This window comes from Myotis nattereri (assembly GCF_964212035.1).
Source record: "Myotis nattereri genome assembly, chromosome: 4".
NCBI lineage: Eukaryota > Metazoa > Chordata > Mammalia > Chiroptera > Vespertilionidae > Myotis > Myotis nattereri.
In genome coordinates this window covers 26,598,373-26,620,082 of record NC_138079.1, presented here as the reverse complement: position 1 = coordinate 26,620,082, position 21,710 = coordinate 26,598,373, and the positions used below count along the sequence as shown (strand labels likewise).

General features: G+C 41.6%; 1 protein-coding gene across 2 annotated transcripts in view; it reads left to right on the top strand.

Moving 5' to 3' along the window:
* ADAMTS16 (ADAM metallopeptidase with thrombospondin type 1 motif 16) overlaps positions 1-21,710 on the top strand; it is a gene marked incomplete at its 5' end in the record, with an annotated part of 106,521 nt that overhangs the window by 60,194 nt on the left and 24,617 nt on the right. For both annotated transcript variants that reach the window (XM_081090218.1, XM_081090217.1), the window contains 7 exons: positions 158-306; positions 1,674-1,846; positions 3,590-3,720; positions 5,633-5,756; positions 6,161-6,405; positions 8,007-8,145; positions 10,747-10,873. In XM_081090218.1, the coding sequence (XP_080946344.1) occupies positions 158-306; positions 1,674-1,846; positions 3,590-3,720; positions 5,633-5,756; positions 6,161-6,405; positions 8,007-8,145; positions 10,747-10,873 (1,088 nt within the window). The remainder of the gene's footprint in view (positions 1-157; positions 307-1,673; positions 1,847-3,589; positions 3,721-5,632; positions 5,757-6,160; positions 6,406-8,006; positions 8,146-10,746; positions 10,874-21,710) is intronic.

Sequence of the window (21,710 nt, the reverse complement as noted above, 5' to 3'; positions counted from 1 at the left end):
TTAAGTGTGTTTGTATGATGTGCTACTAATGGTTAGGGACAAGAATGTCTGCTTATGGTACCAGACTCCCCGTGACTGAGCATTAAGCATTACAAGAGTGCTGATCCACCTATCTATCCATGAGGTCATATCTACTATTTTCTTTTTTAACTTTTAGTGGTGCCGTGGAGGGCAGTGTGTGAAATATGGTGATGAAGGCCCTAAGCCTACCCATGGCCATTGGTCAGACTGGTCTCCCTGGTCACCATGCTCCAGGACCTGTGGAGGAGGGGTGTCCCACAGAGACCGCCTCTGCACTAATCCCAAGTAAGCAAGTCTGAATTCCCCAACTCACAAGTGAGCATCTCTCTGCCGCAGCCTTTCAAACAGTGCCTGTACCTGAGCTCAGTCGTACTCATTCTGTGCTTCCAATATTATTGTAAGAAACGTTAAATAGGAAAGCCTTTTCCCTCAAACATTTCTAAAACAATGATATTTTTTGATATGAGATGCTTATAACTATCTAATCATAGCAAAAAGTAATAGATCCAACAGTGATATTCCAAAATTGGATTGTAACCATGTATACTTGAAATGCCAAGGGCGTGCCTAAAACAAAGAAAACATCGTAAGTATAGAGAATAAAAATGAACAAGAACAATTATTTTATGTGAAAAAACATAATTTTTGGTTTTTATCAAAAATATTTACCTTTTCAATATGTGCTTTAATTGTGGTGGCCTCCTGTTATATGACAAGAATGTTAAATGCAGTCACCAGTACAGTGGAGTGAATAGATTTCTAAATCCTCTTTTTGCACCTCGGTTAGTTTAAGATATGTCATATTGCCATTATCTCAGTCCTGGCTTTAACATGTGTGACCCAATAGGTTCCTGCATGGACAGGATGCTCTCATCCTGGTGGTCCACATGAATTCTGAGTGGGTAGCAGAGAACCTGGGGCATTTGCTGTCAGTGCCAACAAGTGGAAGGTGACTGTTACTTCTGACCCAATTGGGTGCCCTGGCCTTGTCGCAGGAAGCTAGTAGTGGAAAGAAGTGGTATAGTTCAATTTCATTCTCAGTTCTGCTTTCTATCAACTGTGTAATTCTGGGAGAGCCACTGCCCTCCCTTGGTGTCCCCTCCTTTATGGCATTCGGAGCAACGCTGACCCTATTCCCGCAGAAGGAGGCTGGGAGGTGGCATTAACACACACAAACCTGCTTACCACATTCTAACCTTTTCTGCCAACACTGTAAACTATACACTCAATAGAAAAGGAAACACTGCCCATGTTGTTAATATATAAGAAATTATCAGCCCTGACCAGTTTGGCTCAGCGGATAGAACGTCGGCTTGTGGACTCAGGGGTCCTGGGTTCGATTCTAGTCAAGGGCATGTACCTTGGTTGCTGGCACATTCCCAGTGGGGAGTGTGCAGGAGGCAGCTGATCGATGTTCCTCTCTCATCAATGTTTCTGACCCTCTGTCCCTCTCCCTTTCTCTCTGTAAAAAATCAATAAAATATATTTTTTTAAAAAAAAGAAAAAAAATTATCAGTGACTACTTAGCAAATGACTTAGCCCCTATAAGTAATTAACATTATCTGCTACATCTCTCCAATAAGCCCAATTTGAAGGAAGGGGCAAGTCCCTATTAAAATATAAGGTTTCTAACAGCAAAATATGTGTTCCAGACCATCCCATGGCGGGAAGTTTTGTGAGGGCTCCACTCGCACTCTGAAGCTTTGCAACAGTCAGAAATGTCCCCACGATAGTGTTGACTTCCGTGCCATGCAGTGTGCGGAATACAACAGCAAACGGTTTCGAGGGTGGCACTACAAGTGGAAGCCTTACACGCAAGTAGAAGGTAAATCCCAAACCCTACTCAGTAGTGATAGCCTTCTACTTTATTATCTTTCCTCCTGAAAGAACTGCATGATAGATGGTGTGGTGTTCAGGTAGATCAGATACCCCTATATGAGATCAGTGTCACAGATCCCTTTCTGGGGTATTTTGACACATGGCTACAGGCATCTTAATCTAAACTTGACCAACTGTGTGGTCAGAAATTAACAAGCCAAACAGAGAACAAGTTTATAATACCATTAAATTTAGAAGTGGTAAAAAATGAAAAGAAGATGTTTTATTGTCAATGAATCAATGCTTATTTTAATTACAAATCCCTATAGTTGATGGTGATATTTCTATAAGCATGTTACCCAATGAACACATAATTGCCAAATAATGAAAGAACAACTTTAGTATCTTTTGGAAAATCAGATAATTTTAAAGTATACTATATTCAGAAAGTCTTGATCTATAATATAACTTTAAACCGAATGTTTATTTGTGACATATGTAAGATTTTACTCTCTAGTTGAAGAAAAATATGCATTAGTCTTATGATTATTATAACTTGAGCTTGGTAGCTTAAGTGGTATAATTTAAAAATAAGTCCAAAGAACATCTAATCATCTTATTTTTTGAAATTTGGAATATTGTCTAAGCAACACTCAAGAAATACATAACTTGGAACTTCTCATGTGACATTTACTTTCTTCATCATAATATATAATATTTTCATGCTGAGAGGTTTATGAAATTAGTAGATTATAGAAAGAAAATTGTCAGCAATTTCATACAAAGCATTCTTGGTGGTATTTTCACTCTTTAACTCAGAGAAAATTAAGCCAGTGAAAAAAATAGAAAGAACTTTGAAATTGGGGTCAAAAAATGTGCATGTTATTCCTGACCTTGCTAGTCTTCAGTAAATAAAGGTATTAATAATGGAAGCACTAAATTTGATCTTAAAATTGTTCAGGTGGGTCTCATAAAATAAAGAAAATATTTATAGATGAGTCTTGAGCCTATGAAAACTCCTGAGGCAGACAAAAACGTTCATCATAAACTGTTCCCTTCTTACCAAGGAAAAAACAAAGGGATATGGTTTTTACAAGAGTTTATATTTAATCATATAAATCATAAACCCTTGAAATGAGAGAGGAAGTGAACTTTACCAGTCTTAAGGATATGATGATACCCATGTTCTTTATGTATCAATATTTTTTATAATAAATTTTAGAAAACATAATTTTCTGGAGATTTCATCTAAAAGTGATTCCCTCTATCAATTTAAAAATATTATGTATTTTTTCAACTGTATTAGCGATTAAGAAATTCAATACTTTTATTTCTTGTTACATTTTATTTGTGAGAATTTGACATATTGTTATAAAATTGTAGTGACTTTTTTGCATTTCTACAAGAGAGTAGTTAATTATACTAGTAGAACAGTTAATAGTAATGTTGTAGTTCAAATCAACAAATGTTTATTGAATGCCTACTATGTGCCAACCACTGTGTAAAGAACAAAGACTAGTAGAGAGTTGAGTAAAAAGTAACAGTGAACATTTAGATAATAATAAATTAAAGGGGAAAAAACAAGCCTAAAGAAACAACCATACAAAAATGTCTTTGCAATGTATTATTGTGTGGGAGTTTATTTTATGGGCAAAAAGAAAAAAAAAAAGTCTATCTAAAATTTAGAGCAAAAATGATCAGAGCTTAAGTATCTTTCTTATTTGTGTTTGTGTGTGTATTTCTTTTTAAGATCAGGACTTATGCAAACTCTACTGTATCGCAGAAGGATTTGATTTCTTCTTTTCTTTGTCAAATAAAGTCAAAGATGGGACTCCATGCTCGGAGGATAGCCGTAATGTTTGTATAGATGGGATATGTGAGGTAATAATGATCGTTCATTCATTCAACAAACATCTCCAGACAGTCTGCTTTGTGCCAGGCATTCTATAAGAAGCTAGAGAGAACAGATAAAAAACAAGCCCTTTCAAGTCAAAGCCCAGTGAGGGAGAAGCCAGATGTACACATGCTGAGACACAGTGGTTTGTGGCACTGAAGGTACAGAGCGCAGGGAGAAGGAAAGAGCTGATTCTCTCTTAGATGTGGATCTGGGAGATTTGCAGGGCTCCTTGGAGAAGAGAGCTTCCAAGCTAAATCTGAAAGGGTGAGTTGGAAGGGGAATTTAGGGAGGCAGGCAGAGGAGCATAGGTTGGTAAGACCCAACTCAGTGATCAGAGTATCCAGAAGGCAGGCAAGGGTTGGGGTATGGGGGAGGTGAGGGATGGGGATTGGGCTCTCACAAGAACAATCGCTGCCAGAATGAGGAGTCAGGTTTTGATCATTGTGTCTGTGTAGATCAGGCACTGAGATAGGGAACTAGTGGAGTTGTGGGATCAGATGCAGTGGCTGAACGGTAGCGTGGAAAATAATGAAGTGGGGCGGGCAGCTCAGAGCTGAGAGGCACTCTGCAGCTATTCCAGGGGTCTCCAGAAGACCCAGTAGCCTCAACATCTATTAGAGAGGGACTTAGGTGACAGGCTGGGAAAGACTCAGTGACTAAGTGGACATCACCCTTGGAGCTTGTTACCATGTGCAGAAGTAAGTTATGGAAAGAATTTCATTATAAACAAAGTGATGGTGTGACCAGATCACACACAGAAGTTACTCAATATTCTTATTCACTGGAGTCCAACAACCTCAGTCCAAGTTCTAGTTTTCTCTAAATTATAGGACCATAGTAAAGTAGAACCACCCACTAAGACCTCGGTGTAATTCTTTTTTTAATGCATGAAGATTAGGCTAGATGATTCTATCAAGATCTTTTTCAGCTTTAAAATGCTCAAGTCTCTACCTGTTTTGTCTAATTAGTAGTTGATTTGTTAAATATTTCAGTATTTTTAGGTATTCTTAATGATAATGTTGCAATCCCTTATTTGTAATTTTGAAATCTAAAAATCTATGAAATAGAAAGTTTGTTTGGATGGAAAATGTAAGCTGACCTGAATTTGTTTGGTGGTAAAAACCTTCCCTGAACAGATGTAAGACTATTTGATAGTTTTCTTTTAACCGCATAGTATGAAGATGTCTGCATTGTGTTATAGAAATATCATTGCTATCCTAGGCCCATCTGGGACTTTCACATTATATACACAATATGTCAATTTCCATCCTAAAATCTCTGAAATGCATCCATCCCTGTGGATTACAAGCAAGGGATTGTGGACTATAGTTATTTCATTTCTGAATAGATCTATAGACGTTGTTAGGAAATATAAAACTAACAAGCATTGTACAAATAATCAGTTCATAAGATTGTAAGAGGGTGAACAAATATGCCCTTTATATTATTTACTGCTGGGGATTATTTCCACATGGCATGTACTACTTCTCTGCCATTGAACAAGGAGATTCAAAAGCACCAGGGCACATTCCAGTGGACCCTTGTGAGAACACATTGCTTGTCGTTTGTAGTAAGTGCTTTATGTCAGTCTGCACTTGACCCATGTTTCCCACATAACAACTGGATAGATGCAATTCAGGGCTCAGGATACAATAGCTGTGAGCAATCCTGAAGAGTTCAGGTTATGTTTGACATTTAAAGTTTTCCAACTTTGGGCCTGAAGAGTAGATTTGCAGGCTTTCTGTGCACATATTGGGTATCCAATAAATATTTGTTAATTTCCCTGTGTTGGAATTTTCAACTATAGCGGGGAGGAGGTTTCCTGCTTTAGGTTTGTGATGTGGCTCGTGTTATCTTTTCTTTCATGAATGACATGTGACCTCACGAATATCCCAGAGAGTTGGGTGTGACAACATCCTTGGATCCAGTGCCGTGGAAGACTCTTGCGGTGTGTGCAAGGGGAATAACTCAGACTGCACGGTGCACAAGGGCCTCTATGCCAAGCACCACCGCACCAACCGTGAGTATGCCACAGCTGCCTGCGGAGGTTGAGAGACAAGATCGAAACGGGAACTTTTTGGTGGGAAGGATTTGAGGTGTAGTGAATGCAGCAGGTGTTGAGACTCTTGACAGGAGGTGGAGATGAGCAATAGTGTCAACAATAACAATTAACAGGTCCCACAACTGCCTCCTTTTCTGCCTACTCTCAATCCTTTGTTTTGATAGAAAGTGGTTGCTAGGTTATTTGAATTAGAATCATCCTTAGGAATAGTGAAAATTACAATAACTCTGCTTCAATTACAAAAAGTCACTTATAGGATTCTCACGTTGTAGTTATGGAGTACTGAAGGTGATGAGAGATTTGGCCTTGGCATAAATGAATGAAATGCCCCATCCTCCCTGATCCTGTCTGCTTTAATCTAGAGTATTATCAGATGGTTACCATTCCTTCGGGAGCCCGGAGTATTCGCATCTATGAAATGAATGTATCTACCTCCTACATTGCTGTGCGCAATGCCCTCAAAACATACTACCTGAATGGACACTGGACCGTGGACTGGCCCGGACGCTACAAGTTTTCAGGCACTGCCTTCAACTACCGACGGTCCCACAGGGAGCCGGAGAGCTTGACCTCTGCGGGGCCAACAAACGAAACACTGATTGTGGAGGTAGATTCCAGCTTCATGGTTTTGGGGCTTGGATTTTGGGGTCTTCTAGCATTTCTGTAGGTCCAAGGCTATTGGTGTAATTTTAAGTGCACAGAAGCGTGCTTACAATTAGGTAATGCATCAAAAACAAGACTATTCAATGCATAGGCTGAATGGGTCAGTGGACTTTTTTAATCATCTTCATTTCTTGGTGCATGATTAAATGTGTACTTATGCACGTCCTGCAGTTCCCATGTTGGGGTCTTTACAAATGTCTGCTTCTCTTCTGTAAGCTCTATGGCTGGGAGAGGCTCTGTCTGTGCCTCCTGACTCTGAACTTCTTCCTTCACCCTGTGGTAAACTATTCACCCTACATTCTTGCCTTGATTATTTCTCTCTCACCATCTCAGGCTGTTAGCTATAATAATCATAGAGAAAGAGAAATGGGTCAGGGTTGAAAATGAGTTCAGCTTATTAGGAACTGTTTTTGTGGAAGAAGAGTCAGAGCCTCAGGGTGTCAGAAGGGGAGCATCTCAATGGCCTTGCAGTGCAGCCCACTCTCCAGGGTGCCAACCTGCCCTACACCAATGGAGACTTGAGCTGAGTTGTCAGGGAAGGGCCAGTGTCATTATCCACTGGAACATCACATCAAGGATGCATAATGGCTCAGAAATGCAGATGTCTATCAAAAGGATAATAGTGATGCTGCTTTAAAAAAAAAATAGATAACCTACTTACTGAGATCAGTGGATCTGGTACACTTATGAGAGAAAAGGTGATTACTGATCCATGTGTTCAGGTTTTACACGGGAAGGTGAAGAGTCCAAATGCAATGTTATACGCTAAACCAGTGGTCGGCAAACTATGGCTCGCGAAACACATGCAGCTCTTTGGCCCCTTGAGTGTGGCTATTACACAAAATACCAACTTCTGCGCATGGGCCACGGAGTTTCAATCGCACTGTACATGCACGCCCACACGTGGTATTTTGTGGAAGAGCCACACTCAAGGGGCCAAAGAGCCACATGTGGCTCATAGGCCGCAGTTTGCCGACCACTGCCCTAAACCTTGGCTCACAGTTATGCTGAGCCTGAGAGATCATCTTGACCAGTAAGATATGTTTCTCCTGGAACTCCTGGGTACATGCCAACAGGCACCCAGCCATGTGGGAAGTCCTCTGACTTAGCTTTGGCAGTGGCATGGATGACATCACTTCAGCGTCCTGGGTTGTTACTAGGACGTGTGATGGTGCTTTGTAAGTATCACTTTCTGATTCGCTCTCCTGGGGAGGATTTGCAGGGAAGTCAGAAGGAACATGGAGAGAAAGCAAGAGATAACCAAATATGTTTATTGGGTGGCAAAGACATCTGAAGTCTTGTGTGGAGGAAACACTAAGTATATGGCAAGTCAGATGTCTATATAGTTACTAGATATACTTGAGTCCAGTTGGGAGTTTATTCCTGTTCAGAAAGTTAATGCAAATTTTGGAGACTGAACACTGTTTATTTTATCACTTTAAACAACATTTTGTTGACATTGCTATTGTTTCAAGTTTTTAAAACAAATCATGTAGTTATTGGTTCCATTTTAACTAGTTATATTCCCCCCATCTTATGTTGTAGCTTCTGCTTCAGGGAAGGAACCCGGGCATTGCCTGGGAATACTCGGTGCCTCGGCGGGGCGGTGAGCAGAAGCCCAGTGCCCAGCCCAGCTACACGTGGGTCATCGTCCGCTCTGAGTGCTCTGTTTCCTGTGGTGGGGGTAGGTCACTTCTCTGTCTCTCCTGCTGGTAGGCACAGAGGTGCCCGGAGCACGGTCAAGCTGTGACATGTACTACACTGGTCCTCATCATGCCGTAATGAGTCACCCTAGGTGTCTGCCTGAGAGTAGCAGTAATATTGCCAGAAGCAGAGGAGAGAATACTGGTCCTGAGTATCACTTGAAAGCCTCAACTACTTCTCAGGCTCATATGCATTAGCATGTAGCTTTGAGGACATTCTTTAGTGAATTGGTTTCTGCTTTTCATCTAATTTAAGGGTGTGTTTTTTGGCATAATTTTGTTATGAAAGTCACTATATATATATATATATATATATATATATATATATATATATATCATGTTTGTGATGAGAAATAGAAGCTTACATGAAAAGTATAGTAATATAGAATGAGTTTTTTATCAAACGGTCTTGTTCAAAACATTCAGTGGAAAGAAAATGGCTATAAAGTTTGTACACTGAAACTCATAGAGAAATTATAATAATCTTATTAAAATTGCAGTGTAAGTGACAAGAAACAACATTTCAAAAGAATCTCACAAGACAATGGATGGCTTTTTTATGTTAATACTATAAGAATTTTAAGTAATGTTTAGATTGTTGAAGTTGATTCACTAGAAGACATTTTTAGCTAGAGCCAGTATGGACTATCTGACAAAGAATGGCAAGTACATATTTGCAAATTTAGAAACAAAATAGTAAATACTGTCTGATATTTTTGAAACAAATTTCCACTCGAGCCGGTGTATTTCAGCTTTGTGAATTCTCAGTTTTCATAATTAAGAAAATAATTCAGACAGTACTATATATAAATATAAAAATGGTACACAAATGAGAACTTGCATAAAATAAGAATCTAATGAATGGATGAAGAAAAATAATAATGAACTCATATTCTTAATAAAGAAATTAAGAAAAACTGAAAGATTCACAAAAATATCATGGTCTGAAAAGTTAATACTATGTACTTGACATATGTTAATTCTTCCCATTTTGAGCTAAGAATAAAATATTAAAATTATATTTAAATTCTGACATTAAAACATCCTAAGAAAAAAATGTGATTCCCTCTGTACAGTTGGATAGCAAGATAGTGGCTCTAATGGCAACTGAAAAGCTCCCCACCTCTTCTGTCATTCAAGAACCATTACCAGGGCCCTAGCTGGTAGCTCAACTCATTAGAGCATCGTGCTGAAACACCAAGTTTGCAGGTTTGATCCCCTGTCAGAGCACATACAAGAATTAATCAATGAATGGACAAATAAGTGGAACAACAAATCAGGAATTCCCCCGTTCTCGTGTCCTGGAGTATCTTCCCTCTTCTGATTTTAGGGTCTTCATGCTTGTGAAGGCCCTCAGTATATCCAGCACTCCCTGAAGTAATGACACATGTTTCTCATGGGACAATGTGCATTCATTTGTGTAATATTTTCTAGTTTTCTGTGTAATTTTGCTTAACTGATTGTTTCTAAGGCTTTTGGCAACAGCTGGAATTAATTCTATAGTTAGAAGTATTGAAAACTTGGAGATTTTGATAAAAATTAGAGTCTTTAAGACTGGATACTCCTCTTCCAGATACTTTGGCAAAATGTGGAAATTTCAAAATGCTTTCCAAAGAACTGACCGGGGCTGGTTTCTGAAAAGATAAAGGCAGAGCCTGGCCACATTGATCATGACACTCACCACCTCCCAGGGCCAGGGTTCAGCTCTGGGCTTTCCAGTTAAAGGGTGTTTTCTCTGACTTTCTTACTTTCACCATTGAATTGCATACTCTTCTCTCTTATCTATTAATATGGATCACTTTAGGAAATTGGCTTGATTCTGGCATTTCCACAGACCAGGTGATATTTCTTTCTAATAAACAGTTGAGTGATTGTGAGTGCTGTTGAGAAATTCCTTCACAGATGTGCCCTTAGTTAGAGAAATAATACCTGAGTCTTTGTAAAAGTTCAGCTATATGGCTGAGCAGACCCCATTCCATCAAAGGAAACTCATCTGAAAACGTAGTTATCTACCACCTCCTGTAAAAATAGAACTTGGAAATCCTATGTTCTACTGGACATGTGACTGTCTATGAATATTTTTATTTTCTCAGAATATTCAGATATTTGAAAAATGTCAAAGGAAGGAATATTTAATTTCATTTTTGCATCCATTATTGTTTATATGGGCTGAGGAAATAAAATTTAAATTAAAATCTCAAGTGTCCTTATCACCTATAAACAGATTTGACCTCAAAAATTAACTCACCAGTTGTCAAGTATATACTTGTTGAATAAATGAACACAAGATCTTAACCTCTTACTGATTTATCAATATGCAAGACCCATGTTGATTTTAAAGATGTTAAAATGTAGTGAGAAAATGAATGTATCTTAGAACTGATGAAATTCACTAATAAAAGTCATGAGGAATGGTCAGAAAAGTAGAATATCAACAGCTGGCCAATTGGTCAGTAACACAAAGACATTCAAATACAGTAAAGTGTGTGTTTTTTTCTGATGAACTTCATTAGCTCTTCACCTGCCTTTTACCATGGGGCATGTCCCTGAGTCTTTATCATGCCTCTCACCCTTTCATACAGGGCAGATGACCACCCGAGAAGGTTGCTACAGAGACCTGAGGTTTCAAGTAAATACGTCATTCTGCAATCCCAACACCCGGCCTGCCACAGGGGTGGTGCCTTGCAAAGTATCTGCCTGTCCTCCCAGGTAAGAACCGCCAGGCCATCGGAACTAGTTTCATAGTTTGCAAATATACTTGGGGAGTCCTAGGAGCTCCTGTGTCTAAAGGTAGAAGCACTGAGTACCATCACATAATCCCGACTAGCAAAGAGGCCGAAGTCACCAGGACTGCTTGAACAAGTGAGCTTTAAAATGTGTCTGGAAAATCTTGTGAATGTCAGTGGAAGTTCTTAGAGTAGCATCCTTTTCGATTTTTACTTTAAGCTGCATGCTGCCAGGGATGATAGTACACTGTGGTGATAGTAAAGTTTTAGCTCCCAGCTTTCTGTCTCCTTCCTAGTATTTCTTTTTCTTTTTAAAAAAATGTTATTAGATGTATTGGGCTGACATTGGTTAATACAATTATATAGGTTTCAGGTGTACAATTCTATATTACATCATCTATATATTGTATTATGTATTCATCCCCCAAAGTCAAGTTTCCTTTTCTCACCATATAGTTGACCCCATTTATCTTTTTCTCCCCTCCAGCCCTCTTCCCCTCTGATAATCACCATACTGTTGTCTGTGACTATGAGTTTTGTTTGTTTGTTGCTTTCAGTTTTATACCCCACATGTTAGTGAAATCATATGGTTCTTGACTTTTTCCATCTGACTTATTTCATTTAGCATGATATTCTCAAGATTCATCCATGTCGTCACAAATGGAAGTATTTCATCTTTTCTGTGCCTTACTGAACGAAGGCTTCCTGGGTTGTCAAGGGTGTGTGGGTGACTGCTGTGCACTGTGCATGCTCACGTGTGAGATGGAGGTGCAGAACACCTGGGCTCTGTCCTTCCATCATGCTGTCCTCAATACTGCTGCCCTTGGATATTTCTTTATTTTTTTAAATATATTTTTATTGATTTCAGAGAGGAATGGAGAGGGAGAGAGAGCTAGAAACATCCATGATGAGGGAGAACCATTGATCGGTTGCCTCCTGCATGCCCCCTACTGGGGATCAAGCCCACAACCCAGGCATGTTCCCTTGACCGAAATCGAACCAGGGACCCTTCAGTCCGCAGGCAGACACACTATCCACTGAGCCAAACCAGCTAGGGCTAAATATTTCTAAATAAAGCTCAGGTTTACTGAGATGGTGGCCTGGGAAGGACCCAGGAGGCAGCTGTGGTCCTGCCCTGCTCTCATCAGCCATCATCCCTGAGCACATCCTTAGTCTCTCTGCTCCTCACTTTCTTTATCTTTTCGGGGCTATGTCACATGTAAAAATCATCTGAGTAACAAATTTAAGAAATTAAATTCTAACTCCAACTAGAGCTTCAGACAGCCAAGGCACTATGTACAAAATAGTCTTATACATCTTGTTGTAAAGACCCATAAGCTGGGATATGGATCTCAGGTTTGCTGAACTGAGCCTCCCAGCATAAAATTGATGCTTTTCTTGAAGATGGTAAAATAGAGCAGGGCGAGAGGCACTGTCTGCTTTCATCTCTGGCCTGTGTGGGCCCTGGTCACTTGCTCAGGATAATAATGAGGCCACTTATCAACATTTAAGGGTCAGAGACCTTTCTTCCTACTAGGATGCCTGAATGGGCATCCCTGGAAAGATTCTGTATTCCCAGCCCACCTGCCTCCTCAGGGGCTAGGGACCCACCACTTCAGATTCACTGACCTTGCCTCAGCCAGGATCCCCTGTCCTCCCTCCCAGCAGGATGCCAACAGAAGTGAAACAGGTCCTTCCATGTGTGTCCTGCAAAGACTCTGCCTCCTCCGCCTCCTCCTCTCACCCCTCCATGGGCTACAACAGGCTTGGCTGTAGTGAGCCAGCTCTAGTCACATGGGCAAAGGCAGCCTGCAAGGTGGGTGGAGTCCCACTATGGAGGGTGTCGGAATGAGCAGAGCTACCACACCTTCCTACCAACTCAGGCTTCCTCTTGAAAGGGACATGCCACCTCCCAGGGGTGAGCTCTGGTTACATGGTCTCTGTTGGAGCAGCTAAGCCACTCTCCTAACTTCTATGTGCCTCACCTGTGAAACCTGGGTCCCAGCACTCCATTCTGGCCACCACCTCTGGTCATGGCAACTCATGTGCTCTCGCATCCAATTGTCCTTATGTCTTCCTGGGGCACCAGCATTTCTATCCTCCCTGTCCAGGATGTCATGTCCTCTCCCCAGTGCAGAGTCCATGAGTAGTGCTGTCATCCTTCTCTGGAGAGCTGGCTTAACACTTTCTCCCAATTCTTTCCACTTATCCTTCCCCAGAGACCCAACTTGGCTACATCCTTCTTATCACCCATTCCACACTTGGAGCTCAGTTGTTAAATACTGCCAGAAAATGTACAAGCCCCTGTTCTCACTCAAAAAGGTCACCATCTCACATAGCCACCCCAGAATGGCAGCCAATCCTAACACCCTTGACCAGTCATTTCCTCCGTCCCAGGACAGTGATTTGATATTCCCGCCAGCCTCCTCCAGCATTCCTCCTTCTCCCATTCCGCACTCTGGGACACAGCCAGGAAACGACCACCCTTCCTGCCATGAACAGCCCACCAGGGAGACCAGCCCTCACACTGCCTTTCCCAGTGGGCTAATGTCCCGCCTCTTCTGAAAGCCCTCCTAGAGCATGTCTCTGCTTCCCCTTTGGTTTCACACTTCTGGATTTCTTTGAAGAAAGATTTTTAAATGGATGTTGGATTTCCCTTATGCTCTGTTGTAAATATGTATATATGTGGAGGTACTAATTTTTCCTCACAGTCACCTGTTCTGCCCATTGCTCTTCTCACTGGGCCTTCCCTGCAGTTTATCTTTCTGGTTTTGAGGGATCTAGAGCCAAAGACATTTCTGTCTTCTTCAATGTCCTATATTCTATACTTATCTCATTCAGGTCCAATGTTATAGGTAAACTAGAGGCCCGGTGCACAAAAATTTGTGCACTCAGCGGGGAGAGGGGGTCCCTCAGCCCGGCCTGTGCCCTCTCGCAGTCTGGGAGCCCTCAGGAGATAAGGACCTGCTGGCTTAGGCCTGCTCCCGGGTGGCAGAGGGCAGGCCCAATCCCTAAGTGCAGCCCCTGGTCGGGCTCAGAGCAGGGCCGATTGGGGAGTTGGGGCGCTGCCCCCTGTCATGCACAGAGCAGGGCGGATCGGGAGGTTGTGATGCCACCCTCAGTCACGCTCAGGGTAGGGCCGATTGGGCGGTTGGGGCACCGCCCCTTGTCACACTCAAGGCAGGGTCAATGGGGAGGTTGCGGCGTCACCCCCTGTCACACACAGAGCAGGGCCGATCAGGGGGTTGAGGAGCTCCCCCCTGTCACTCACAGAGTAGGGCCGATAGGGGAGTTCGGGCACTGCCCCCCGTCACACACAGAGCAGGGCAGATCAGGGGTTTGGGGCGCCGCACCCTGTCACACTCAGGGCAGGGCCAATGGGGAGGTTATGGCTCTACCCCGTCACACACAGAGCAGGGCCCGTGAGGGGGGGATTGGGATGCCACACCCTGTCACACACAGAGCCGCAGGGCAAACAGGGGATTGGGGAGCTCCCCCCTAACAGGCACAGAGCAGGGCTGATCAGGGGGTTGGGGTGCCTTCTCCCGTCACAAACAGAGCAGGGCGGATAGGGAGGTTGTGGCCCCGCCCCCTGTAACACACAGAGCCACAGGGCGATCATGCCCCCTGTCAGGCTGATCCCCGTGCCGGGAGGCCTCTCGGCTCCGCTGATCCCGGTGCTGGGAGGCATATTACCCTTTTACTATATAGGATAGAGGCCTGGTGCATGGGTGGGGGCCAGCTGGTTTGCCCTGAAGGGTGTCCTGGATCAGGGTGGGGGTCCCCACTGGGGTGCCTGGCCAGCCTGGATGAGGGGATGATGGCTGTTTGCAGCTGGTCACACACCCTTCAAAGTGGGGTCCCCACTGGGGTGCCTGGCCAGTCTGGGTGAGGGGCTGAGGGCTGTTTTCGGGCTGGTGGGTGACTGAAGCTCCCAACTGCTCCTTTTTTTCTTTTTTTTTTATTCTGGGCCAGCTTTAGCTCTGAGGCTTGGCTCCAGCTCTTAGGCCTCGGCTGCTGAAAGCAGGTATCTGGTTTGTTTGGGTTCTATAATCGAAACACTGTTTCAACTCCAGCTCTGAGATCCCGGCTGGCTGAAAGCAGGTTTCTGGGGTTTTGTTTAGCTTCTATATTTGTAACAATGTTTCAAACTGCAAGCTCAGAGGCCGGCAGCGGCAGGCAGGGAATGTTGGAGTCCTTCGTCACTGAAGCAAGCAAGCCTCATGTTCGCTTCAAGCTGCCTGGCTGTCGGCCACCATCTCGGCTGGCAGTTAATTTGCATATCGCCCTGATTAGCCAATGGGAAGGGTAGCGGATGTACGGCTAATTACCATGTTTCTCTTTTATTAGATAGGATTCTAGTAAGAGCTCTGTGTCCTGAAAGGAAAGGCATTATTCCGGGAGGAAGGGTCTGTCTGGGGAAGCTGAACCTGCTGTATGGGAGCAGCTGGTAGAAAACACACTGAGAGCTCACCCGAGTCACCTAAGAGAACCCCAGAGGCCACTTCTTAACTCTTTGATTTATATGTCTCCCATTTTTGAATATATGCATTTTCTCCTAAAAGAAAGTTTTGGGAGATGATATAAATCCTAGCTGGAAACCTACTGCTATGCTTTCCTCCTGGGAGAGAATTCAGAGGACACCCCAGATAGTAGCAGGGGCTGGAGGACTAATAGCCCCAGAGGTTCCTATGGTTCAGGTGGGACAAATATCCTGGCTCCCATTCCATACCGCTGCTTGGAGTGGACTTAGTGGGCCTGGGTGATGCCGAACAGAATATGGTACGTGCTAGGCAGAATGTGTGTGGTTAAAGGTGTGGGCTGTGTTGTCACCAACCTGGGTGCAAACCCCCTTTGTCTGCACGGCTTCTACATAATCCAGGGAATACAGGGAAGGATATGCTGAGGAAATCCACATAAATGCTCTTAGCACAGCACATGTGCTAAATACACAATAAATCTTGGCTGTTTTAATTTTGCTGTAAAAGGAGAAACAAATTCACATCAGTTACTTATTTAGTCTGTGAAGCAAAACTATCAATGACGAAGCACAGAAGAATGAACCTATATTATATATATTAATCCTCGTGGAGTTTTGTTTTAACAATTGAATTGGGAAAATAGATCTTAATTTAAAAACTTGCTTTGTTTCCCTCTGAGATGCGAGATACATTTCTCTCTTGCCCAGAATACCGACAATATTTTGTTCCTGATTAAGTGGGCAGAAAGCCCCAGTTTTATGTTTCAGAACATGAGAGCGTGTTTTTCTTATTAGAGCCTGTCTCTGCTGAGGTGTGGGGCCCTCTCCAAGCCCTGGTGTCCTGCGGTGTCCCTCTAGTGGCCTCCCAAAGCCAGAGTGACTGCAATAGCTCATTCTCTCAAATCTCGCTCAGTGGACAGGATGGCCGGATACAGCGGAGTGCAATCTGGTGTTCCATGTCCCATGTGTAGGAGGGTCCCGAAAGGATTGGGGAGTGGGATCTTTAAAACATCTTAATCCACAGCCTTCTTATTTGTACTTTAAATAAAAAAGAAAAGCTGCTCTTTTGGTTCGAACCTCTGACCTCCTGCATCAGCATCCAAATGGCATGCCTGGGCAGTGTCTAAGGCTCACACAACTGGAGCGCTGGCAAGCTCCTGGGTCATTAGCAGGATGGGTGTCCCAGGATATGAATCTCTGCAGGGGGCAGAGTACTAGGAATCCAGGGGTCTCCTTGCTGGAGGAAGATGATCTTAAAAAGTCTGGTTGGCTCCAGCCCACAGGAGCATCATGGCTAAATGACAGGGCTTAGGCAATTCCCAGCTGCTCCTCTGGAAGGCAGCTGAGTAGACACATAACCTCAGGTCTTTCCTCCTCGCACCAGGCAAGGCTGGCTGGGCAGTGACCTCGGAACAGACTAGCAGTGCACAGCAACCACCCTCCCTCCACCCATAGCTCAGCTGCCTCCATCTTCATTTTAGCATGAATCAGGCATTTTTATCTCTTGCTTTTGAAACACGAACTATAAATCACACAGATATTTATTTCCTTTCTCTTTCTCAGTTTATCTAAGTGGAGTGGCTCCTTGTGTCATTTATCTTAACTAGCTCGTTTTCAAAGCATAAACCCATAGGATGTGTGCTTTCCTGGACAGTGGATTGAAGATTCAAGAGGAAATGCTTTCCAGATGCTAAAAGGATACTCTTCCCCTCCCTGCAGTATTCTTCTAGGAATGCAGAGGAAGAATTTAGATGAAAAATATTGCGATCAAATGCCTTGTTTTCTCTTCATAGGAATCCATACAAAAGTACCCTCTCTCTGTGCTCCTCTGCACATGACCTTTGGATGGTCCTATTATCGTTGCCTATCCTGTGGTGCCTCCTTACAAACCGGTTAGCAAAATGGTTTCATTCTGTGAACTGGAACCTATCGGCAATGTTTCACTTGAGGCCAGTTTTCTTTTTGGTTTTCATGTTGTATTTTAAAGAGAAAGGAAAGATGTGGGTCAGGTATAGGGTGACTGTTTGAATATTTAATTGAATATTGAACAAGGATATGTAATCATTCTGTTCATTTAAAATTGTTTATTTAAAACTCTTCTTTAGACATCACCTTGAAAGGTGTTGATTTGCAAACATCTCTCCCATGTAGCCCCATCTGTGCTGAATGTCCATACTCAGTCATGTTTCCCACCAGAATCCTCCTCCTTTTTGCCCACCTCTCCACCCCACCTTTATAAGAGTTTCACTAAATAAAAACTTTAAAATCTCTGACCTTACAGGACTAGGAAATGTGAGTAGATAAGTACAGTGACACATGTAACCTTGAAAGAGCTTTGGCTTAAGAAGCTTAAGAAGGAAACCAAACTAATTGACTTCCGAACTTGATATAGGAGTTTAATAATTTATTTTGCAATTCACCTTAGCATTTGCTTAAGAATTCAGGTTAGTTTGGGTTGACATGTTGATGTGTTGTCATTCCCATATCACCTGTGAACCATGATTTTGTTAAGCATTTCCACCAGTTGTGAGACCTGAGAATCTTCCCTTGGAGAGTTGTTAAGGACTAGAAGGAAAATAAGACTTATGCATTAACTTTATCAGGTGGTATGAGATTTTTCTGACAGGTCTGAATATGATTACTACATCTTAGAATTTTCTCATTCCCCACCCCCACTCCTGCTTGGGTTTCTGCTTAAACAGTTCTTATTTTCTTTGTGAAGTTTCCAATAAATGTTACATATCTTTCATTGCATTTTTATGGGCATGCATAGATTTTTAAACAATATTCCCAGAGCCAAAGAGATTCTCAAACTAACTTGTTTAGATGAATTACATTTTCAATTAAAACACCACTTTTAAGACAAGACCTCATTTTGATGAAGGAGTAGTGTTGCAAAATAAAAAATATGACACATGAGAGTATAAAACTTTTTTATGTGCAACTTGATTTGTTTTCCTATAGGTTCCATATAAGTTCAGGGCAAAACAACCCGAAGCAGAAAAAAATTCTTAATATGCTTCTGACTGTGGTCACCAGGAATGCAATTGTCACAAAGGAAAGACCACAGTCTCCTACAATATTTACATTTGTCTGGATCCAATGCAAAACAGGAATCCACGTGAAAATTCCACCTCCACCTTCAGCTGCCACATTACTGCAGTCTTGTTACACTTTTATGTCAAACAAAATTCCAACAATAAGAGATTTTTAATTTTTGATGTGATATTACATATTTTCTTAATTTAAAAAAAGAGCTAAAGAAAAGAATCCATATAAATTCTCAAAATTCAACACTTAATTAATTCTAGGTGTTTGCTTCTGACATCTATTTTTTTTTATTTTTATTTTATTTAGTAACAACATGCAGATAATTTTAAAAGGCATATTGTATTTTAAAGTTCACTATGAGAAATCATCATCCCTGCTGCAACCGTCATCCCACTCCCAGTCCCACTAACCCAAGGCAACAATTTCAGTTACTTTATCTCTCTCCTCTGGTATGTGTTCTAATATTTCTAAATAGTATGCATAATTATCATTTTTCTATTTTTTTTAAAAAATTAAAATATATTTATTGATTTCAGAGTGGAAGGAAGAGGGAGAGATAGAAACGTCAATGATAAGAGAGAATCATTGATTGGCTGCCTCCTGCACACCCCCCACTGGGGACTGAGCCCGCAACCCGGGCATGTGCCCTTGGCCAGAATCGAACCTGGGACCCTTCAGTCCACAGGCCAACGCCTCATCCACTGAGCCAAACTGGCCAGGGCATCATTTTTCTATTTATTGGTTTTAGAGATTATTCTCTTATTTGTCAGAGAGAGGATATAGCCCTTTTGCTTCACTTTTTATGACTCACATCACTTTTAATACCAACTTCCTTGGCCTCCATTTTTCCAATATGATGACATTCCATTATTATACACTATTCACATCTTTATCATCAGTCCTTGCTGGCTAAGTAGGATATCCTGATTCTGTCTTTCTGTATATAAAATTTCATTTTCCAAAAGTTAACTGCCTGAATTTTGTCTGCTTGGGTTTTATATATTTACAGTGTATGGATTCATTTAACCAATATCAGTTGGATGTCTCCTGTGTGTCAGGCACTTGGTATACATTAGTGAGTGAACAAAGATCCCTGTCTTTGAGGAGCTTATTGGGGGAGAGATACATCAGCAATAAGCATAAGATATTTTTAAATGATGGCCCATTTTGGAAGGTGATAAGAGCTGTGGATTAAAAGGAAAACTAGGGAAAGACAGAGGAGGTGGGAGTGGTGAGATCAGGAGGTGCAGAGTGTGGGTCCCCCTCATAGAGAACAGGACAAGGAGGAGGTGAGAACTTCATAGGCTTCTCACAGCTCTCCCCCCACGGTCAGACATGTCAGAAGACCTCTCAGTTGGTTTTTCTTTGGGGTCCTCATCCCTGGGGCCACCATTCTTGTCTCACCTTGAACCTGATGTGCTGGGACTCCCTCTGTTTCTCTGTGACATGGAATAGTGTTTCCTGTTACCAGGCCACGTCCTGTCTTTGTTTACACCACATTCAGGGAACAACCTCTTTCCACTGTCTGAGAAAGTTTCCGGGAGCTGAATTTCCTCAGCTTCGCCAGTGACAGAGAGTCTGAGAACAGAGTTCAGGGGGGAAATTCACTCTCCCTTGGAGTTTTATGGGCATGAGATCACTGACTTCCATCTCCTGCGGCTGCCAAGGAGTCTGCTGCTATTCTGATTACGTTTACCTCCTCCTTTTTGGAAGCCTTAGGGTCTTTTATTTATTCCTGGGTTACCAATGTGCTTTAATCTCATTGTATCTTCATTTATTTGCTGAGTCCATATGGACCCTTTTAGTGTAGGGGGAGAAAAGGTTTTAATACTATTCTCCTTCATTCTTTATATTCTTGCCTCCTGAATTCCTCATATATTAGATTCATGTTTTAATGTTCTTATGTTTTCTTTTCAAATTCCATCCCTTTATCTATTTGTTTGGGGAGATTTTTATTATCTTACAGATATCCTGCTCTTTTTTGCTCTTTGTTTAATACCTGACAACAAATGTTTTCTTACTTTTGTGGTCTTTGATTGTAACCTTTCTTTTAAAGCATCTTGCTCTTCTCTTTATTTGAAAATACAATTATTGTTCTTCCTTTACTTCTGTCGTTCTTTCTCTTTCTCTATTTCCCCTCCCCCGCCACTCTTCCTCTCTCCTCTTACCTGCAGAGTCTATTCCCTTCATTTTCCTTTTTCTACTAGTTGGTTGGTGGGTTTTTCTGTTGTCTTTCATGCTGAGATCTTCTTCCAAAGCCTAGCTGTGCTTGTCTTTCAATTTGTTTCTAACTTTTGATTTATGTTTTTCTCCTTTTTCATTCCTCTGATTATTTAGAAGACATACAGTATATTTCTAATCCTACTTTAGTTACCTATACAATTTTAAATAATGTGCTTAAGCTACGCTTTTATGATTTATCAACTTACAAATTAGCACATTTCTATTATCTTACAGATTTAAAATAGGCAACTAGCACATTTCTACTCCTTTTATTCTCTACTTGAGGCCCAATGTACAAAATACATGTGAGGGCCTCAGCCCTCACAGCCCTGGCTTCATCCAGAAGGTTGTCCAGAAGGACGTCTGGAAGGTCGTTCAGCTGTCCGGTCTAAGCATAATATGGTTTTATTATTATAGATTTCTCACACTTCAGGCTCCAGTCTTTGTCATAAGTGCTTGCAGGTTTCTCATTTCAATTTACTTTAATATAAAATAATTATTATTATTTACATTTATATTATTATATTATATTATATTATATTATATTATATTATATTATATTATATGTTATATACCTGCATTCTTTCAATAATGATAGAATGGTATCCTGTGTTATAATCTTCACCACAGTTGTATAAGCTTAATTATCTATTTTAATGGATCCAAGGACCTTACCAGTCTTCATACAATAGCATTCTCATTCTTGAGTTCAATAATTTAAATCTTTTCCTCATCAACAGGAGTATGTCTTGGGGAGATTTTTAAAGAAGGATCTTCTAACTCCTTGCGTATCTGGGAATGTCTTTCTGTTGCTTCTCTTCTCACTTCCTTTAATGCCATCCTGTCATCTTATCTCTTCCTTGATGTCTTGCTTCATGGAATTTTTACTCTCTTTTAAATTTTCTGATAGTGTAATCTATTTTGTAAAATTGTATTTGATAAAGTAAGTCTTCTTCCAGAACATTTTATTATTTTCTTCATCTTTCTTTTGAGTGCTATATATCTTTTTTACATGTGTCTTTTAGTGGGGGGAGGGTTCCTCTATAATCTTCACATGTAAGGTTCC